General features: G+C 36.4%; 1 protein-coding gene across 1 annotated transcript; it reads left to right on the top strand.

The window, feature by feature from the left end:
• Nucleotides 1–953: 953 nt before the first annotated feature.
• LOC126970033 (S-adenosylmethionine mitochondrial carrier protein homolog) lies at nt 954–22,812 on the top strand (the record flags this gene model as incomplete). The annotated part of the gene is made up of 6 exons (XM_050815715.1): nt 954–965; nt 8,243–8,363; nt 16,750–16,895; nt 17,808–17,906; nt 19,321–19,476; nt 20,888–22,812. Coding segments are annotated over 6 exons (810 nt in total), but the record flags the coding sequence as incomplete, so codon positions are not given.
• Nucleotides 22,813–23,682: the final 870 nt, after the last annotated feature.

Genomic DNA, 23,682 nt, shown 5'->3' with positions numbered 1-23,682 from the left:
GGATTGGGAACGGTAACGAAAGATTCAATATGTAATCCGTGATCACTTGATACACTTGAGTGTCTATTGTGATCATCTTCATAACTGTTAAGTATTTGCGCGGTAGTTATAGGAAGGACCCACGTCAATCAAACTCCCTAGTCGGTTGCACACTGATTTATTAATAATAGGTGAGGGAACGCGCGGGACGCAGACCGCGCACACATACAAAACATTTAGGTGCTCATTCGCAATTTCCTATAACATATCTCCCCCATAATACAGACAATCTTAATCTACGGTTATTCTGTCGGTTCGTCATCCGTATCATTGACGTTTGAGGCTGATACCGGCGTTGAGAAAATTGGGCTAATTGCCCTCCGCCGCTGCATGCCTGCATGTATGCCTGGCGGCGCCGCAGCTGTCTGGGGGACCATTGTCGCCTCTCCTTACTCCACTGGATGTTTGACAAGCTCAGGGTGAGTGGTAGTAGGCGACGCCACATCCTGTATCATGTCGGGGTCCCAGTCCTGTTCATCCTTGTCCCATCCTCGTCACCACGTGTGAAGTATTTGCGCGGTAATTATGGGAAGGACGCACGTCAATTAAACACGCTAGTCGGTGGCACACTGATTTATGAGTAATAGGAGAGGGAACGCGCGGGACGCAGTCCGTGCAAGATACAAAACATTTAGGTGCGTATTCGCAACTGCCTATAACTTACAACTATAACAATAACTGTGCATTACAGATGAAATACTTTTATGTAGGTCTTCTTTTTTTTTGAAATGAGGGACAAACGAGAGTCCAGGGCCATCAAAAAAACTGAAGCATTTTCTAAGCTGGCAACTTTTTTTTTAATGTCAGTGTCATTGTTGTACCATTGACAATGGCATTTGCATTTTATCAACATTAGCAGATTATCAGCTGATCAGTGTTTTCCAAGTGTTTTCTTGTGTTCGTAGTAGGCATAAGGCTATGTAATAGTAAGGAGCTTAAAATATAACCTATAACTTTAGTTTTACAGTTTTCACTAATAAATCTCATTAAAATATGGGTTTTCTAAAGTTTTTCTTTGGTATATAAAATTTTGTTCCGAGCATAGTTAAGCAAGCTACAATCGAAAGATAATTCGGTGTATTTTAAATAATCTGCGAGACATTTATTTTAAAGTGATAATTACAAAAGTGTAATTTGTGCAAGTTAAACCACGAAGTTTAACATGGAAACTAAAGAAAAAAACTCGAGAAGCTCTCTGAATTCTTATTTTACTCCGCTATTTGTGAGTACCTTTTAATTATAAAATCTTTTAAAAAGTTGCTTTTAATATTCAAAAAAGATAAATCGTTATTCATGTAGTAATTTCAAACTCACTAAAACTCTATTCAAAAATTTATATTTTTATTCTTTGTAATTATTTTTAAATGATTATCAGCTCATGAGAAAGTTTTAATGTTCTGACAGATATTTTTATAATTTTTTCAATACGACTTAAGTATAAAGATTTCATGAATACTAATTTAATAGTTGAAAATTTTCAAAAGTTAACCTTCACATGTTATTTGAATGGCTTTTCTTCCCTCTCAACATTTACCACTTAATACCATGCTTTCAATATATTGATCATTGCACGAATAGCTTTAATTAATAGAATAGAATAAATAACAGCTTTTTTTATGGAAGAGGATTATAAACAAGAGTACGGGTCACCTGGGGTTAAGTGATCACCGCCACACACATTATCTTGCAACACAAGAGGAATCACATACCACAGCTTTGTAATATTTTGTTCTATTTTATTCGGAAACTTACAGCTTACACCAATACAGTTTTCACTTATATGTATTAACAAGAACAATTATTGTAATATACAGTAAAGATAAATACAGTAACTTAGAAGTAAAATACAACAAGAATTCTATAATACAAGCTAAATCTATTCAAGGAAATACTTAATTAAAATTAAATAGGGTTTTTTTACTCTAAACTACTAAAGAACATAAATTAAGGACATGAATAGAAAATAATATTAATGTGTGGAAGAAAGCTCCTAGAAAACCACACTGTAGGACATGATTCAGATGGTGGGGATAATATCCTAATCTGTAAATTGTAAATAAAATTATAATAGCTTAACTTAATTTGTAAATTGCAAATCATCACCCGAAGAGCATAATATAACATAATTAGTCTTTATTAGAGGACTGGTAGTCTATAAAGTCTGTGACCTTTAAACAATTGAGATTATTTGTCATTGTTTATGTAGCAATAGAATAAACATTTGTTCTTATGTAATGTTATATGGACCTTTAACTCATTTCATTAATTCCTGGTTTGATAAACGGCTGTTCCCAATATACTATCTACAGATAGAGATAAGCTGTTCCAATATACCCAATAAGTCATTTGTATATCCTTATATTGGGATGCATGAATTGCATTTTTCATACAAGTTTTATATTGCATTGACAGACAGTTTGCACGGATAAGGTGAGTTACGGTCGATAAGTTTATTAAGACAGAAAAGTCAACAATAGTTAAGATTTTTATCTCAAGTAAGAGATAGACTGAATATTGGGAATGGCTGTAAGAGAGTTATATGGTGTGGTAGCTCACTAATCCCATTCATAAAGCCCACCATTTTACTTGATACATGCTTTTAAAAATATTGAAGCTGGAAATGTTGCCCTTGAATATTGTTCTGGACATTCAAGATGTTTCCACAATGTAACATAATATGTTGAGGCAGAAGAAATGCCACAGCATATACTTGTGGAGCGCAGGAGTGTGACTGAACAACAGGCACAAATTCTCCAATATCCTACACCACAACTCTTGTCTTGAACTTGCAGTTGTCTAAAAAGTCTGGAACAACTAGGGCAGATTGGAGTTCTTACTGAAAGATAGATAGATTGATAAATTGAAAACCACATAGACCTAATCAAGATATTGAGTGCAGAGAAACAAACAAGTGATTGTGATTATCATGAAGTATTATTTATTAGTAACTAGGCTTAATATCTAAATGTTTGGTGTCAAATGTAAGTTAATAATAATAGTAATATATTTATTTGCAAAAAACATAGTATACAATGGTGTTTAAATATTATAATAATGAGCTTATATGTTTTGCCAGCACTATTTCTAGCATGCAAATATAACTACAATGAATATCAGAATTTCATTTCCATAAATTTCTTAGCACTTTAAAAATTATAACCATTTAGCCAACTATATAGCTTATTCTTAAATAATCTAGAATTTAAATTTTTAATGCTACTCGGTAACTTATTATAAACACGAACACAATTACATACACAACTTTTATTATATTTAGTAATTTTTGGAACATCATGTAGAACGAGTCTTTGTGGATCACGTCGGTTCCGCGGATTTAGATCATTAGCTGATTTAAACAATTCTTTATTTTTTTTACATACATACATATCTCGAAGATGTAAAGCGACGGCAAAGGTAACAATCCTATTTTTTAAATATTCGTTGACACGATTACTCAGGATGCATCCCGTACATTGCCCTAATACACTTTTTTTGAGCAATAAATGCTCTGTTGATATCTGTGCTGTGTCCCCATAATATAAGCCCGTAGCGCAGTACCGATTCTACATGTGCGTGATAAGTCATTATAGCAGTTTTTAAGCTTGTTACTTTTTTGACTTGCTTAAGCGCATATACGAACTTATTAAAGTAAAAAACTATTGGCTGCTCATCACAATGTATCACAATATCTCTCTCAGGTCATATGGATGGACTCATGGGGACCATCCATCATCGCGATGTCGCCGTCTCAGCCCACAGTCTACTCGAGCAATTAATCGCGACGCTACTCAGCCACTTTTTGCCGGGCCTTTGAATCGCGCCCGAAAACCGATAAACCCATTTTAAATAATTTCATATCATTTTCCTTTCTACATAACTCTTATATTATGTTACTTGCTGCTACGGAACCCTTCATGGGCGAGTCCGACTAGCACTTGGCCGCTTTTTTACTTACATTGTTGAAGTTTCAATTTCTTATTTAAGCCGTTTACTACGTGGGTAACACTGAAAATGTTTAGAACTGGCCAGTTAGAATAATGAAAACTTTTTTTGAATTCCGATTTTAGAACTCTTTGGTGACCTAATGTATATTGCATTCATTTGTCTTTTGTTTATGTGAATTGGCGGCAAATGTAAAACTCTTGTTAGACGTGAAAATGAACCTAACGCGAGAAAATTTTCCGTCAATGTTTTATTATGACTCGTTGTGGGCTTACTCAACAATAAAGCTATGATAGGCTGCGATTAGCATTTCTTATTGAAGCCCCATCTCGTGCCACTATTTACAATTGGTTTAACGAGTTGCGACGTATGATTGAGGAAGGTAAGAGAGTGATCTATCAGCAGATGCGGGCAAGCCTAGGAATTGGTTTGAGTCAAGTTCAAAAAATATTTCACGAACATTAAGGCATCAGGAAGCTTTGTACCAGATGGATTCCCCATACTTTAACAGACTTCCAGAAACACCTTCGCATGGACTGGTGTCGCCAAATGTTAGATAAGTTCAGCGGCGGTGATTCAAATGCTGTATTTGACAACGTCATAGGTGATGAAAGCTGGATATATTGCTACGAACCCGAAACCAAAAGACAATCAGCTCAGTGGGTATTTCCTTTCGAGGATTGGCCAACTAAGGTAGAGAAAGGAAGAAGTCAAGGAAAAAAGATGATTGCCTCATTCTTTGGTCGGAAAGATCATTTCGCGCACGTTAAGATGGAAGGACAGTTACTGCAGACTGGTATGTCAATCGCTGTTTGCCTATTGTCTTGGAAAAAATTCGACAGCAGCGCCCTCGAAGCAGGATTCTCCTTCACCACGACAATGCTTCAGTGCACTCCGCAAAACGGACTGTTGAATATTTGAGACTATGGCAGGTGTCGAGATAATGAGTCATCCGCCATACAGTCCTGACCTGGCACCCTGCGACTTTTATTTATTCCAAAGAACTAAAGATAAAATTCGCGGTATTCGCTTTACGAGCCTTGAAGATGCGGTGAAAACGTACAAAAATGCCATAGAAGAGACCCCTAAGGAAGAATGGGCCCACTGCTTTTCTCAGTGGGTCCATCGAATGCGACCATGTGTAGAGAGGAACGGAGATTACTTCGAAATACAATAAAGTATTGGCAATTTTCTACATTAAACCGTTTTTTATTTACTAAACATTTTTAGTGTTACCTAGGTATATATATATTATTTATTGTTTTTGTCTTATCTTTAACAATTTACTAGCTTATAAAAAAACGCGGTATCATCAAATAAAACGTGATAAAATTAATTACATTCCTTTTGATAGCACACTTTTTTACTGTACTGGGTTGTAATATTGCGTCATGTAGGTATTTAAGAGGCCTATAACACAACGTGGCAAAGAGCTTGTAAATACTACGTAATAAAGGGCGGGACTGCCTGAGTGAAAATTAAATTTTAGTTTTGTATGAAACGTGCAGTCATATGACATAAGTTTAAAATAGTAATTACAATATTTGGCAACGAAGTATAATCCGGCTAATTTTGAATGCGAACAGTTGCTAATAGTTGTTGCGTAGTGGACACTGACCTCTACTTTAATACTGGGCTGGCAGTTGTCAAAGTTCTTTTTTGCCTGTTTGATATTCGCCATTTTGGCGCTGTTGGCTATGTAGCGAGAGTCTGCGGTAAACGCACTAAAACTAGTGATGACAACCTCAGAGAACATCGATAGATGGTGGGAAACTATTTACAAAAAAATAAATTATACCTGATTCTGTTGATTCTTCAAGTATAAATAACACGGAAAACAATTCAAAAACAACAAAATGCAAAAATACTTCAGAGTAGGTATTGTACGTTCCTTCGCAGCCATTTTTGTTGTTATACGTCAAAATTAGTTCTCTGGACGCTCGCGAATGGCGCTTCAAATAGTCTCAAAAAATTTGCTGTCAAACATATGGAACAGCCTGTCCAGTGGTATTTATACAGGTCAGTGATAGCGGATTTCGGCTACCTCCGGTGTTTACAAGATTATAACAGTCATCTGTCAATCAATCAATCACTGCACGTTTCATACAATCGATTATTTCTTAGAGTTTTGCTAGGCTGCTACGCAGTATCAAGACAATCTTACTAAGATTAAGCATAGTGTAATAGGAGTATGCAAGTCTGTCTAATTAGACCATCCGAGTGGATTCGGCCGCGATTGCTTGCTGCATATCACATGGTGTAAATGAGACTTAACACTGTTCATCAACTAACTTTAGCAATAACAAACTTGTTACAGTACTGGTTAAGCATAATATGTGCTGCACCATTTGACAATTCTTAGATGACATCATAGCTTTAACTGGTAACCGCCCAATCTTTGGTTATCAGTGGGATCTTATACTATGATATGTCACTTTTTAACTTAAAGAATGCCAAGGAATACGATTTCATTTCGCAGTCTATGTTAAAGTCAGCGTTACTGTTAACGTTTAATTTGACTGAAACCTTAACTTTAACAACTAATATGATGCATTCCAGCCCAAGTACTTATATATTACCAGTCTTGATAGAACATATCTATACTAATATTATTGTTTGTTTGTTTGAACGCGCTAATCTCTGGTACTACTGGTCCGATTTGAATGATTCTTTCAGTGTTGGGTAGTCCATTTATCGAGGAAGGCTATAGGCTATGTTTTTTTTTCAAAATTAGGGATCCGTAATAAAATTGCTGTTTCGTAACACAAGGTGTAAAATCGAAAACCTATTTTTGCGTGCGCTGCAAAAACTATTGACAATAGAACAAAATGATGTACAGGCTATAATATAGGCAATATTTTATTAATTATGAATTATACTTTATATGGCAAAACAACGTTTGCCGGGTCAGCTAGTATATAATAATTTGAAGAGAACAATGGCTGTTCCATGCGTCAACTCGGTAACCGGTGCTGCTTGTGGTGCCAGGCAGTCGATCTGATATACTTAATAAATAATTATAATTGTTGGATGCAATTACTAATTGTGACAGTAATCACGACCATCATGTTCACAAAGCATCCTTACACAAACAATGAATTCCAGCTCTAAAGGTTGATACATCCAATATAATATAATTTATATTTATGGGTACATTTAATTCTTTATTACTTTTCATGAAATAATTTATATTATTAAAACACGACTCATATATTAATAATAATAATAATTGTCCCAATAGTCGTGTCCGTTAACGGTCTTATAGCAAAGAGCCTCGACTATCATCTCAAGAGGCTCTCACTTAATAACTGGAGAAAGCAGCTTCTCAGTTCCTCAGTCTGTCGCCCTAACCACCGGCGCAATTGTCGTGAACCAACGCCGGCTGGACTCTATTTTTTATATTTATATTTGTAATATTGTTTTTTATAAATATGTTATATCTATAAATGTAGAAAATAAAATGAAATTGTAATAAAGAGAATAATAATATTGGCACACTTTTTACACAAATTATCTTGCCCCAAATTAGGTATATATAGCCTGTGTTATGGGTTGCAAGACAGCGATATATTTAATACAATATACTTACTTAAACATACATAAATACATATAAACATACTTAAATACATATAAACATCCATGACTCGGAAACAAGCATCCATATTCATCATATAAATGCTTGCACATTACAAACTAATTTGTTATGTATATTACAGCCATTGTAAAATACTCTATTTGATTGTAAATAGTGGCCGTTGAGTTTCTTGTATGTTCTTCTCACGAGCTCAACTTTTTGCGAACATTTAGTAAATTCAGTAATTTAAAAGAAATATTTGTAGTAAAGATTCAAAAGCGCTTAGTATAAGCATATTTGAATTAAGTTTATTTGATCGATATCTTGAAGGATTGGCGAATAGGCTTCGTTCTGCAGCATATGCGGTTAAAAAAATTTGACAGCTAACTGACATAGATGCTCCGCGACTAGTATACTTTAGTTATTTTCGTAGTATTATGTCCTATGGTATATTATTATGGGGCAGTGCAGCCGAAGAGTGCTATTCGCGCTATTTATAACCTAGGTCCTAATGAACCATTAAGAGAAAAATTTAAAGAAATGATGGTAATAAAACCCCGCTGAGTTTGTTGCGCCCATTCTTCTCAGGTCTGAGGCACTCTTTTTGGAATGGGTGGTAGTTTTTGACTTTCAATAAGTGATGTCACATCGTATTTTGAATAAAAATATTTGAATTTGACTTTGAAGGCTGGTGCTGTAGCGGGGCTCTCCGTCGACGTAGCCCTGTACCCCCTGGATACACTGAAGACGAGGCTGCAGAGTCAGCAAGGGTTCTATAAGGCTGGTGGCTTTCGAGGCGTCTATAGAGGTACCAAATAAATAAATGTTTCCGATATACATAGTATTCTAGTTCTTAGTTCTCACCAACTTAGTCTTCGGTCTGTCCGTAACCCTCTAGCTTTGTACACTTTTTTTACAAGCTTTTTATTAGCTTCACCTGTATGTATGCTTGTTTGTAACCGACTCATTTGGCCGCGATTTTACCCACTTTAAACGACCAGATTAAGTTCAAACTTCGTAGATTTATCGAGGACCGATGAGAATACCATAATTTCATAAAAATATTCCATTTTTCAATCTGTAAAATGAGATTTCTGTTAATTTATACAATTAATATATTTTTATGGAATAGGAGGACAAACGAGCGTACGGGTCACCTGGTGTTAAGTGATCACCGCCGCCCACATTCTCTTGCAACACCAGAGGGATCACAGGAGCGTTGCCGGCCTTTAAGGAAGGTGTACGAGCTTTTTTTTAAGGTACCCATGTGAATCGTCCCGGAAACACCGCACAAAAAAGCTCATTCCACAGCTATGTAGTACGTGGAAGAAAGCTCCTTGAAAACCGCACTGTGGAGGACCGCCACACATCCAGATGGTGGGGATGATATCCTAACTTGTGTTGGCGTGTCGTGCGAAGATGGAATTCGGCGGCAGGAATCAAGTGAAACAGCTTTTCGGAAACGTGATTAATGCGGTAAAAGACACACGGTTTCTTTTAATTTATATAAGAGGTGGCAATCGGGCAAGAGGCTCACGGGATGGGGAGAGGTGAGGCAACCGCCTATGGACATCCGCAACATCAGGTGTAAAGAGATGCGTTACCGGCCTTTAAGTTGTTATCTGTTCATAAACCTTCCTTCATGAACAATTCATTTACTGTGCAAGATATAACCTTCGGTATTCACTTCCCACTGAAATCAGAAAGGCTCAAACTCTCCAATCTTTCAAAACCCATGCTTTAAATTCCTCCTCCCTCTCGCGTCGTTCTCCTCATTACTGAGGGTCGTAACTCCCCCGCTGCATCAGTTTCTCCCGTACGATTTCCCTCCATCTGCTGAGATCCTGAGCTTTATGAAGGGCATTATGGAAGCTGATGTTCATAGAAGATCGTATTTGGTCCGATCATATCGTGGGACTGCTTCCCCTGGGACGTTTGCCATTTACCTTGCCGGTCACCATCAGCTGTTCAAGAGTATGACCCTCTTAACGAGCAATATGTCCGAAGAATTCCAGCACCCTACGAAGGCATATAGTGGCATATATACATAAGGCATATTATGCTTTAAATTACTACTAAAATAAATAATTATTTCATTAATACATACATAAAATCACGCCTCTTTCCCGTAGGGGCAGGCAGAGACCACTTCTTTCCACTTGCTACGATTCGTTCACTTTCATTATTCCTTTCATACATGCTCTCCGGTTTAGGGTACTCTTGACCTGGCCTTTTTTCAAGACGTCCCTGATTTGATCTTGAAACGTCCGCCTAGGTCTACCCCTTCCAACACTCTCATTCACATTGGCCTTATACACAATCTTCGTCAATCGTTCTTCATTCATTCTCTCGACATGTCCAAACCATCTCAGCATACCTTTCTCAATTTTTGTCACAACATCTTCTTTCAGACCACAACGTTTCCTTATCTCACTACTTCTTATCCTGTCACTCAGTTTAACTCCTATCATACTTCTCAACGCTCATCTCCACTGCATTTATTCTGCTTTCATGTTTCTTCTGCCATACCCAACTTTCACTTCCGTACATGAGTGTTGGAACCAACACCCCCTCATGCACAGCCAAACGAGCCTTATTAGACACCTTCTGCCTGTTCATAAAGGAGTGCAAAGCTCCATTCACAATGTTTCCTGCATTCACTCTTCTTTCAATATCACTCTCATACTTTCCCATTCATTAGTATTTCATTAATACTTACTTTATTTTTATATAATCAGTAATGGATGATATTAGATTACTACTAGGACTGGCTGTTTTAATGTGAGCAGTAAGCTAACTGTTTCAGAATGTTTTAGAACATTCATATTATGGGTGTAGATAAAGTCTTGTATGCAATCGTATCGTATCGTAATATAAACCCACATTCGTGTTTTAATACCCCTTATTACACAACAGTTGCATAAATATAACTTTTATCACTGTGACAAATTCATTAGTTCTTGGTTTTATTAACTGTATGTATATGTTTAAACTATATGTATATCGATAACACCACCTACTGATGTCTTATCAACTACAGGTACAAATAACTACTTTACAACTACACTCAGCGGCACAATTAACCGCCCACCTTGATTTTTTACGATTTTGGTTAAAAAAAAATTGTGGCCTTACTTGTGAATGTCATTTTATAACGTAAGTATATTGAAGTAAAATGAAAGATAATATTGTTTTTAATTACTACGTTTATTTATAAAAAAGTCTGAAAAACACTTTGACCTTAAATTAACAACTGTGATGAAATGGCTTAAAAATAAAAAATCTGCTGAATAAATGAATTCTAATAGTGCGTATTTCCACCTCTAGCCCTCATGACTTCCATCAAACGGTTTGGCATGCTGTCGATGACATCGTTGATCTGTTGTTGTGGAATGTTCTGCCACTCCTCAATCACGGATTGTTTTAATTCATCTATGGTGGTTGGAGCTGGTATGCGGCTTCGAACACGTCTTTTTAAATTGTCCCATATGTGTTCAATAGGATTTAAATCTGGGCTCCGGGATGGCCATGTTAATTTTCGAATGCCGACGGTATCCAGGTACGCGGTAACAACTCTAGCAACGTGGAGGCGAGCTGTGTCCTGCATTAATAAAAAATCTTCGCCAATAAATGGAGCAAATGGCATTAAATGAGGTTCCAACACTTCTGTTACATACCTCTGAGCATTTATTCCACCTCTTTCGAAGATAACCAAGTCGGTGCGTGCTTCGTAAGTAATGCCGCCCCATATCATGATAGAGCCACCTTGGTAACCTACTGCTTTCACAACAGTACATGGTGCAAACCTTTCATTCTTGCGTTTGTATACAGTAATGGCGACCGTCAGGACCGTGCAAGCATATTCTTTTCTCGTCAGTAAACATCACATTCTTCCATTGTTCCATATTCCATTCGGCGTGCTCTCGGGAAAAACGAAGTCTTTCTCTCCGGTGGCCTACGAGCAATTGTGGCACTCGAGATGGTTGAAAAGCTCCAAGGACATTCTCTCCTAGTCTTCTTCTCACTGTTCTTTCACTCACTTGAACATTGCGAACCTCACGAAGTTGGTTTCGTGCCTCAACAGCTGTAGTGAACCGATTTCTTAGAACATTGGTTACAAGAAATCGGTCGTCACGAGCGGAGGTGCATCTTTTTCGGCCCTGTCCTGGTCTTCGCTCATAAGAGCCAGTTTCCCGAAACATGCATCCCTTAAGGTGGTACGTGCGACACCAAGCTTCCGCGCCACGTAACGCTGACTAAACCCTTCGTCGATAAGAGCGACGCTCTCTCCACTGAATTAGCATCAAATGGCATGTTTGTGATGTCCAAACACTAGCTTTAAGTTACGAAACCAAAACAAACTCAAATTGTTTACTTTTAATGCCACTGAAGCAATGTAAGCAGTATGGCAACGATAACGATAATGAGACGAAGTTCGATATTTATCCTATTCACATCTTATGCGTAAAAGAAACAAAGTTAAGTGGGTAGTTTGTAATTTTTTCGTCACTACATTTCTTTCACACTTGACTTATTTATGCCCAATAACTTACAACTGCGATAACATCAAAATTTGCCACTTTAAAAGGTTGCGCGGTTAATTGTGCCGCTGAGTGTATTTCAGTAGAGGTTGCCTGCAAGAAATCGCTCTTAAGCGATAAGGCCGCCTATTGCTTTTTATGTGTTCTCGATCGAGATATATTTAATTTCATTATTTTTAATTCAAATATATCATAATTGTAATATTGACGACCTGAATAGCCGAGTGGTTAGCGATCCTACCTACTAAGCTGGAGGTCCTTGGTTCGAATCCCGGTAGGTGCAAGCATTTATATGATGAATATGGATGTTTGTTTCCGAGTCATGGATGTTTATATGTATTTGTATATGTTTATATGTATTTATGTATGTTTAAGTATATTGTATTAAATATATCATTGTCTTGCAACCCATAACACAGGCTATATTATATGCCTAATTTGGGGCAAGATAATTTGTGTAAAAAGTGTGTCAATATTATATTATATATAGGCACGATGACAGTAATAAAAAAAAGTAATTTTAATAAGAATATATTACAGTCAGTAATATTATTACTGTTTATGTTTATTGTATAAAACTACTACCCGGTTGCATTATATATGGACTTGACGTCGATGACGTCACATTGTCACTTTGTTACGGTGTGCAAAACAAGCATCATTAGGATATTATTACTAATTAATTGGACGTAATTCCAGAAAAACGTTCCAAACAACAATCATGTCGAAATTGAGTTAAGAGGCTCCTTTGCACAGGATGCCGGCTAGATTATGGGTACCACAACGGTGCCTATTTCTGCCGTGAAGCAATGTGTAAGCATTGCTTTGTTTCGGTCTGAAGGGCGCCGTAGCTAGTGAAATTACTGGGCAAATGAGACTTAACATCTTGTTGTAGTGTCGCTCAGAGTTTTTGGGGTTTTTCAAGAATCCTGAGCGGCTGAACGTCCTGCTCGTCTCGTCCCTTATTTTCATTAAAAAAAAAGAACACAAAACTGGTCATATTAACGGACTGACAAAAGATGGTAGCCCTACTGTCACTCTCACTAATGACATGACTTTGTAGCCCAACCCACATGTATGGAATACACTAATATTTATTAAACTTTAAACACGAATTCCTTAAAATGTGATGTTTGTGGCTTGGAACGTTTTTCAGGAACTACGTGCAACCATCGTCGTTATTATGAATAAACAACGATTTATTTTATCTGTTTTATTGATTGATGTAAAGGAGTTGTGATGTGATCTATGTGAAAGAATCTGGGCAAAGTACTATTAGTAACTATTAATTTTTCTGACAGAACAATTATAGCGATACAGAAAAAAAGAAACTAAAGAACTACTAGATGACCCGACAGACGTTGTTCTGTAGATAGTAAAAAAAATACTGTTTTATAGGAATTTGCCAATAATATTTCAAAACATCAAAAAATATTTCGTAAAAAATGCTCCCTGTTGTTATAATGAAGTTGTTTCGGAGCGGAACTGTCAAACCGTGCGTCACTAAATTCTCTCACAGAAAATATGTCCATTCAAAACAAATATTGAAAATCAAAATAATTATGGGTCCCAAATCGAAATAAAAACTATCCTATCTCTCAAGTTGGACCAAACTGCACTCCATGAAGTAATGCCCATTAAAATCCATTCAGTAGCTTAGGAGTCCATCGCGGACAAACAACGTGTCACCTAATTTATATATATGTCGGAGAATTAGAATATTAAAGTTATATGGCCTTTACCTTGAATATTAATAACATACTATTATTTGTGCTACATATTGATAGCTTTAAAGTCGGTGCCAAGCCAAAGTAGGTACCTACACTCGCCACGCGTGACTTTACGGTACCTACAAACCCAAGCGGAGAGACACGCGTGGCCAGACAACCTTAATAATTACAGTAAGTAAGCTGTTTATAATATTAAGTTTTATTTTGTTTAGGGCTTGGCAACGACTTGGAACCTATCAATGAAATGAAATGATTTATTTGTATGAATCGTGGTATTATTAACAATTAATAATTGGTGTTTAGCACAATTCGCCAATATATCGGCATACAAATATTTGATTGTCAATATTGGAATTTTTATATTTATACGTCATTAATACACATTACATAGCTTTAATCTTAATATATATAAATCTCGTGTCACAATGTTTGTCCTCAATGGACTCCTAAACTAATGAATGGAGGACTCCTAAAGTTTAATGGTGATTACTTCATGGAGTGCAGTTTGGTCCAACTCGAGAGATAGGGTAGTTTTTATTTCGATTTGGGACCCATAAATATTTTTATTTTCAATATTTGTTTTGTATGGACATATTTTCTATGAGAGAATTTAGTGACGCACGGTTTGACAGTTCCGCTGTGAAACAATTTCATTCTAACAACAGGGAGCATATTTACGAAATAATTTTTGATGTTTTGAAATATAAAACAGTTGTTTTTTTACTATCTACAGAACAACGTCTGTCGGGGCAGCTAGTTCAATAATATAATATAAAATAAACATTAGTTTGCAGGTACCTGTCAAAAATTACATTTAAATACTATTATTTTTGGCTAAATAATTCTTTTAAACTATAAAAGCATTTATCTATTAGCCATAATCATTTTAATTTTTTATGCATTCATGTTTTATGCATCTCTCTAATATTCTTTGGAAGGTGGTTAAAGACCCTAATACACGAAACATTTGCGTTATTTTGATGAAGCGCTGTTCTACATTATGGCATCAAATCAATAGGTAGCACATATAAATAATAGTATGTTATTAATATAAAAGGTAAAGGTTTGTATAAGAGGTGTATTACATTACTTACATTATATTTTTAGTTATTTGATACTTTTCAGTTTTTGTAGTCGGTTTTTTTAAACGTAGTTTTTTTTATGTAAGTTGACATAGGCGGTTCTGCGCGATTTTTTTTTGTTCGAATCGATTTTTAAATAAAATTCACACAAGGTCTCGAGAAAAAACTATTTATACAATTGTAATAATGTGTATTATATACACAGCCATTGTTTTATCAGATAATCCCTTCCCAAAAAACACAAAATTTTCCCAGTCTAATGACATTCACTGCGTTACCGGCAAACACTAAATTCACTGCATATTTCTTTAATAAATTTATATTACCCCGCCTTCTTTTAAGCTTGCTTGCTGTCTTATTTATTACGAAACTTATTGCAATAAGTGAAAAGAGATAGATATAATAATATTGCAATAGTTTACCATGAAAATACTATAGGAGAGACCCGACGCTTGTCACTCAAGCCAAAAATCATGAAACCGAACCGCTGGTTCGCGGCCTCGAACCGGATAAAATATGGGTTCCTTTTAATAAAACGTGTATAGGTATAGGTATAGGTATTCACGGGCTACTTTCCGCAACTCGACGACTGCTGTGCGCCTATTTTGCGTCATAGGGTTGGGTTGCTAATCTTGCCATCCCAACTCCTCAAGGAAGTTACTCAAACCTCTGATGTCACCCATGACCTCGGGGAGAGTCCTCGGTGACCCCAGGTGTTTGTCCCGGTATGTGGCCACACCGCAGCACTCCAGGATGAGGTGTGTGCCCGTTTCTTCTGTCTCCATGCAAGCCCTGCACAGGGGACTGTCAGTGACACCTATATTAAACAGATGTTTGTTAAAGGGGCCGTGACCCGTTATTACATGAGTTATCTTACGTAATCTTGATCGTGTGAGTTTCACCAGCTTACGAGAGAGCCTCTGATCTATGCATGGTAGAGCCTCTTTTGCCTGTCTGCATCCACTCATCTCCGTCCAGTATTTATTATGTAGCTCCTTGGTGTGCTGCCTTATGACTGAATAAAACGTGTACCTAGAAGGTAATGTGATTCCTCTGGTTTTGCACAGAGTATATTTTTGATGTTAAATTTACAACATTTTGTATTTAGTATTGTATTTTATAAATCCTATATAGATACCTAATTCATTACGGCAAATGATTGTAATCTTTGTTTTCATTATTCTTTGTATTATCCTGCCGCATTGTAAATTTTATATAAAAATATGATCTATTGCTAAGTTTTTTGTACATAAAACAAATATCCTTCCGTGCAATAATACCCTTCACAAGTTTAATCGATAGTATCGGCAAATTATGTAACCTTGATATGTTCATTTTTCGGCCAGCTTTTTCGAGCACTACACAATTTATAATTTCTGTTACAAAATGTGGAACTCTAAGTCTGTTTGTTTTCATATATTTCTTGTCATATTTGTTTCCCAAATAAAAGAAAAAAATAATATTTAGGAGTAAGTCCTCCACTTATCAAACAACGGGTCACATTCGACTTCGAATTTTTGAGGTTGTTACTTATTGTTACATAAGAAAAGCATGGCCGGAGAAGCAGTTGACGAATCCCAGTTGAAGGGACTTTCCAAATACTTCAATAGTCAAACCAACAGAGGCAGGGCAAACACAGCAAAAGCGACTTATGCATTCTTTGGAGTTGTCATTCTATATAACATACTGAAGCCTAAGAAGTCTACAGCAGCAAAGTAAATATTATTATGGTGTGTTTCATTTATGTTTTAAGGACTGTAATTAGTGAAAATTAAAATCATGTAAATTATTGTTGCACATATTATTATAATTTTGAACCCTGAAAAAAAAAATATTTCCAGGGCTGCTCACAGTAGCAACAAGTTCGATGCCCACGTCATCATTGTTCTTCGTATCGTACGAGGCGACGAAGAAACTAGCGACGCCGATGGTGGCACCACAATACTTGCCGTTCGTTCACATGTTTGCGGCCAGCGCTGGCGAAGTGGTAAGTCCTTGCAGTAAACGGAATACTTTAATCTAGAGGATATGGCTATTTCATACACAGAGCTCACGGTTTTTTTTTATGGAATAGGAGGACAAACGAGCGTACGGGTCACCTGGTGTTAAGTGATCACCGCCGCCCACATTCTCTTGCAACACCAGAGGAATCACAAGAGCGTTGCCGGCCTTTAAGGAAGGTGTACGCGCTTTTTTTGAAGGTACCCATGTCGTATCGTCCCGGAAACACCGCACAAGGAAGCTCATTCCACAGCTTTGTAGTACGTGGAAGAAAGCTCCTTGAAAACCGCACTGTGGAGGACCGCCACACATGTTTCATGGGATACAAATATACCAAATGAAATCATAACAGTACAAAGCAAAGTCGAAGTCAAATTGGCTTAAACGAAGCGCTTGTCATCATTATAAATATTTCAGTTATATTCCTGAATCTACCAAATGTTCGGGAAAAGTTGAGCTCGTGAGAGGATCATAGTATTATAAACTCAACGGCCACACACAATAGCTGTACCTAATATAAATAACAAATTAGTGTATAAGGTGCTGCGTTTAATATATGAACCGTGGTCAAAGTTAAAATCGTTTTATATGTTGAATATAATATAAAGTAAACTAAAAAATAATAATAAACGCTCGTTTGTCCTCCTATTCCATAAAAAAAAACTGTATTAATATAAATTGTTGTATTTTGGGCGTAAAAAGGTCTACGGGTAAACTTATATGCTGTAGAAGCAGGCGCGTGAGTACGGTTATTGTTTGTAAAGTGGCTTTGGTACAGTTCAGTGCAGCCCTGTTTAAACTCGCTTCCCAACTACGATCAATTTCTCCATATATAGTACTAGGTACATATGATTATGAAAACGTATAAATTCATAAGTTAATTAATTGTTAATTTCAGCTGGCGTGTTTGATCCGAGTGCCGACAGAGATCGCGAAGCAGCGGAAACAGACGTACGTGGGGAATCAGGCGAAAAGCAGCATTGGTATTCTAGTACATGTGAGTTGTTTTTATTTTTACACTATTAAAAATTAATACAATCATAAACTTATTCAAATTCAAATATTTTTATTCAAAATAGGATTTAAAATCACTTATTGAACGTCAAAATCTACCACCCATTAAAAAAAAGAGACTGCCTCAGACCTGAGAAGAATGGGCGCAAGAAACTCAGCGGGCTTTTTTTTTAAATATAAAATATGGATTACAATGTAATATCGTACAATAAACATTTATAATTAAAGAGCCTGAGGGTGTTCGCTTTATTCGCAGTCCGTGGTGTCATTAAGAAAATCGTTTATGCTATAATAAATAATCTTTCCCATACAAACGTTTTTTAACAATTCTTTTAAATTTCGTAACACATCATGATCCTTAAAAAAATTATTTCTCTTATTAAATTTTAAAATACTTCCCTCAATACTTCATATCTAAATTACAAAAATCTCCCACTATGGTATGTCTTTTGGCAAAGGCTGTCTTGTCAACTCTTTCACCAGTTTCTCCGATCATCATCACCGTCATCTTTAGTTCAACTTCTGTTATTGCTGCTGTCTTCTGTGACTTCTTTATCCATTTATTTGATACCATTCAGTGACCGCCTTGCTAGTTCCAATTTAATGGTCAATTCCAATCTTCTTTATTTCTAATCTTTTATTTACGTGTGTAGCATTTCAAAACGTAAATCTGCCACCAGATACCTTGTATAAGATATGAAATGAAAATGAGAAATGATATGAAATCTCATGAGTTCGCGTCACCGAAATGCTTAAAGCAGTATACCTGTGATACTGAATGTGATATTGAATGGGGTTAGTGAAAAATTTAATGTGTATATACTGTGCATTGTTGAAATGGTGTTTTTGTTTGATTAATACATTTATTATTGAAAAAACGTAATGAAATTTTATTTTAATACACAAAGTTCTATTTTTATATTCCATTAAATTCCTGTAACGGGGCAGAGGGCATCCACAGTGCATCTCCATCGCGATCGGTCCTGAGCATCTCCCTTAATTTCACTCCAGGTCTTTCCGATGTCTTTCGTTTCGTCAATGACAGTCCGCCGTCAGATTTGCTTTGGACGGCCACGTTTGCGTTCACTTGAGGGTTCCAATCTAGGACTTGCCTCGGTATGGTTAGGATCCCTCCGGAGTGTGTGGCCTATCCAGCTCCAGTTGCGGCGTTTTATCTGTTGGTCGATTGGGACTTCATGACAACGTTGCCAAAGATGATCGTTGGAAATTTTGTCGGGCCAGTGAATACCGACGATATTCCGAAGGCATCGGTTAACGAAAACTTGAAGTTGATGAGAGATGGGCTTGGTGACCTTCCACGACTCAAACCCATACATCAATACGGTCTTCACGTTGGACCGGAATATATTTATATAATTTAATATTAATGTACACAGGCGTTTCGCACAGAAGGATTACGGAGAGGCGTGTACAGAGGATTCTTCTCAACGGTGATGAGAGACCTTCCCTTCAGCTTTATTGAGCTGCCGCTGTGGGAACAACTCAAGACCCTCGTCAAGAATAGAAACGACGAAAATATTAACAGTTTTCAGGTGTGTTGATCAACTATATACTGAAACCGAACCTAGACAGAATACTAAAAACTATCCTCTTAGCTGGTACCGCAACATGTATAAATCCTCCCACAATTTCTTCTATCATCATCATCATCACCATCAGCCAGAAGACATCCACTGCTGGACAAAGGCCTCCCCTAAAGATTTCCACGACGATCGGTCCTGCACTGCCCTCATCCAACGTATTCCGGCGATCTTGACCAGTTCGTCGGTCCGTCTTGTCTACCTGAACTACCAACACTACGTCTTCCGGTACGTGATCGCCATTCGAGGACTTTACTGCCCCAACGGCCATCTGTCCGTCGAATTTCTTCTATATCTCTCTAAGTTATTGCTAAAACATGTCAGAGAGATATTGTACAATTAAACTTATTATTTAATAGCCTGAGGGCGGTCGCTCCATTCCTAATCTGTGGAATCATTTAGAAAGTCATTTATGTTATAGTAACCTTTACCACATAAACGTTTTTTAACAATTCTTTTGAATATCGTAATACTTTTGTTTTGATCATTTTCTGGGATCTTGTTGTAAAAGCATATACATCGCCCCACAAAAGAATTACTAACTCGACTTACGGCCGTTTTCAATAACCTATCTATCCTTAGTTTAACTTACTAGACGTAGACAAATCTATCCTTTTACGCTTACTTACATTTCAATAACCTATTGACAGATAGCATTGGACTATAACTGTATTGGACATAACTATGGACAGATAAGATCTTGTCATTAAACGGTGACAGCAATGTATCCGTAAGTTAAACGAATGGTAGATAGGTCATTGAAAACGGCCATTAGCCGAGTAGTAGGCATACCAAGTTTATGTTTAACTCGTGTTAAGATTATGATTGTCACAGTTTCTAGCAAATTCCTGAATTATAATTGTAGAGTCATGCTCGTGAACGGGCGCTGCTTGTGGTGGCGGGATGATCCTGTTGCCGGAGACTCGGTTTCAGATTCTTAAAAGTTATTGTGTATATATATATGTATGGATATATACATGTTTATTTATTTATAATCGCTTATAAAATGCTCACAGAATACCTTTATTGATTTATGGTGTATGTGGATGATGCAGCTACTGTACTCAATAACTTTTGTATTAATTTACATTTACTTTTTTGACTTACTCGTGTAAGATATTGACTATTTGACGTTTGAGTGTGTTTGTTGCATCATTTTACATTTTACATATTATATTGTAATTGAAATGATCTGTAAATCTTGATATAAAAGAGTGGCAATGAGTTTCTTGCTACTTCTTCTCATTAGCTCCACCCTTTACCAAGTAGCGGTAGATTCAATAAGTAAAAAAAAATTTTTTTTGACTTTCATAAGTGTCATTTCCGTGACCTACTTGAATAAACTGATTTTGATTTGATTTAGAGCGCGTGTTGCGGGTCGATAGCGGGAGGAGTGGCAGCCGCTGCGACCACGCCCCTCGACCTGGCGAAGACGCGCATCATGCTCGCAGACGACTACGCCGAAACTCGCAAGCTGAGAATAAAGCCCATCCTCACACACATCTACGCAGAGTCCGGCTTCAGGGGACTCTTCGCTGGAGTAACTCCGAGGTTCACAGCGTTCATGCTTGGTGGATTTGTCTTTTTTGGTGTTTATGATGCCTCCAAGACAAGGATTGAAAGCTTTTTGGATAGATAGGTCACTCCAGAAGCATAATTTGAAAATGTCTACATTTTCAGTAAAACTTTATATTATATATGTATATATAATGTCTTCCGAAGTGTTGATGAAGCTGTATTTACTTAATGTTAAAGAGTTGTTATGTTGTTATAAGAATGTGGGTAGCGTATATTTCTAAAAGATAAACCGGGTGTAGTTCCTAAAAGTAGCATTACTAAGCTTACGATTACGACGTATTGTTATTAAGAGAATTTAAAATAATATGTACATTTTAAGGTAGAATGATTATAAGAAATAACTTTAAATACAATTAATTGTACCCTACAGAATTGTAGTAAAATTTATTGCTTACATATAATATATATTATAAATAAGTAAAGAACCTGTTTACACAACGTAACCTTGACCCTGGAAGAGCGACAACGATGCACGCGACCGGCAAAGTTTGCGCTGCGTGGCAACGTCGCTTTTCAATGTTCAGGATTCAGGTTAAGGCGACACTAAATGCTAGCGACCTTGAGCGATATGAGTTCACGGCTGCCGGCCCGCGATCTATGTAACAAAGCCAAAATTTTCAAAATTCTTGCGTGGAAATCGTAATATTTTATCAGGCGCAAACAGTTTATATGCTTACAATTCTCATTATTGATTACTAATCTGAGAACCTACCCAAAAAAAGTACAAGCTATATAAATATCTTTTCTGAGAATGGTACTAAACAAATGCGTCATGCAGAGAAAAACTTGTTTAACTGCAATGAAAAGTAGTTCAAAATAGCTCTGAAGTGCTAACTATAACCAACAGCAAACATTAGAATAAAAAATAAGTCTTAAGGGTATGTGTTATATGATAAAATAGTGTTCATAGCTCCAAATGGTGTATTTTCACTACAAAACTTGTCTAAAAATGCCCTGTTTGCGTGTTTTCTGCTTACCCTTCGCCTTAAGGGATCATTGACCTTGTGATCCAATTCTACAGTGTGTCCAAATTTGCTCAAAATTAAAAGTATTCTTTGTGACTTTATTAATTCGCTAATTTGGGTGTTTTTTTTTTGTATATCGTCAGCAAATGCGATGATTAGTTACATTTATTACATATAAGTGAGTTCCGTAAAACTGTATAGTTACTTGTATTCTATTCTATTCTTCCTACTATGGCTCCTGTGGAAGGTATACCATAGTTACTTGTACTGAAGTGAACTTCTAAATGCATTGTAGTTCATTGAAACTTAATATTACTTATTAATTATTATAGCTATGATAAATGTGTTGCCATTAGGCAAAAAATTGTTGAATTCATTATAGTCTTTATAAATTTTAAACTACCCTCATTTAGAGTAACTAAAATATTAGCATGTGATGTGAATATAATATCCGTCGGTATATCTGATGATATACAATCACTTCATTATAATAATTGGAGTTCGTTGAGTTCACTCAATTAAGTTTGTACGTTTATTATCTAGGATGTACTAGTCAGAAACTGCCAAATCTCGTCGTATATAATGTAGAATATGTTAACCAGTTCCGGATTAGCCCATAAGCGAAAAAATGTTGATCGAATCGATCTCCCTAAATAAAGAATTTTTATGATGTAAAAATACTAAAATAAACATAATATAATAATTAGAATAATAATAATATTGACACACTCTTACACAAATTATCTTGCCCCAAAGCTAGGGGCCGTTCATAAAGAACGGTCGCACATAGGGGGGGGGGGTCTGGCTGAGTGTGACAAGATGTGACAAGGGGGGACGGGGGGTATACGGCAACGTGACATTCGCCTTTCATTAGCAATCTATACTAATATTATAAAGCTGCAGTGTTTGTTTGTTTGTTTGAACGCGCTAATCTCTGGTACTACTGGTCCGATTTGAATGATTCTTTCAGTGTTGGGTAGTCCATTTATGGAGGAAGGCTATAGGCTATGTTTTTTTTTCAAAATTAGGGATCCGTAATAAAATTGCTATTTTGTAACACAAGGTGTAAAATCGAAAACCTATTTTTGCGTGCGCTGCAAAAACTATTGACAATAGAACAAAATGATGTACAGGCTATAATATAGGCAATATTTTATTACTTATAAAACTATCGCGTGAATTATACTTTATATGGCAAAACAACGTTTGCCGGGTCAGCTAGTCTTGATATATAATGAATATGAGATTGCAATACCGATTGTAGATATTTCGACCCATTTAGAAAATCCTAGAACTTCTGAATAATATTAATATTTTATTTATTATTTATATGTCCATTATGAAAGATATTATTTATCAATTTATTTAAATTTTATTATAATAACTAAATTTTTTTTATAAATTTTCAGAATTTGTGTACTATCGTTTAGAATTTATCATACTCAGCAGCGGTCTTAGTTTTTGTGGCGAAATATTTCTAGGGGGGGTCACAGAGAGTGTGACACAGCGTGACAATAGGGGGGAGGGGGTCAAAAAAAGCTGATTTTAGTGTGACGTATTTTATGAACGGCCCCCTAGGCATTGCCTGTACTATGGGTACAAGACAACAATATAT

Source organism: Leptidea sinapis, chromosome 19, assembly GCF_905404315.1.
Source record: "Leptidea sinapis chromosome 19, ilLepSina1.1, whole genome shotgun sequence".
Taxonomy (NCBI): domain Eukaryota; kingdom Metazoa; phylum Arthropoda; class Insecta; order Lepidoptera; family Pieridae; genus Leptidea; species Leptidea sinapis.
The sequence above is the reverse complement of the archived record's forward strand: the minus strand, read 5'-3'. Positions and strand labels throughout refer to the sequence as shown.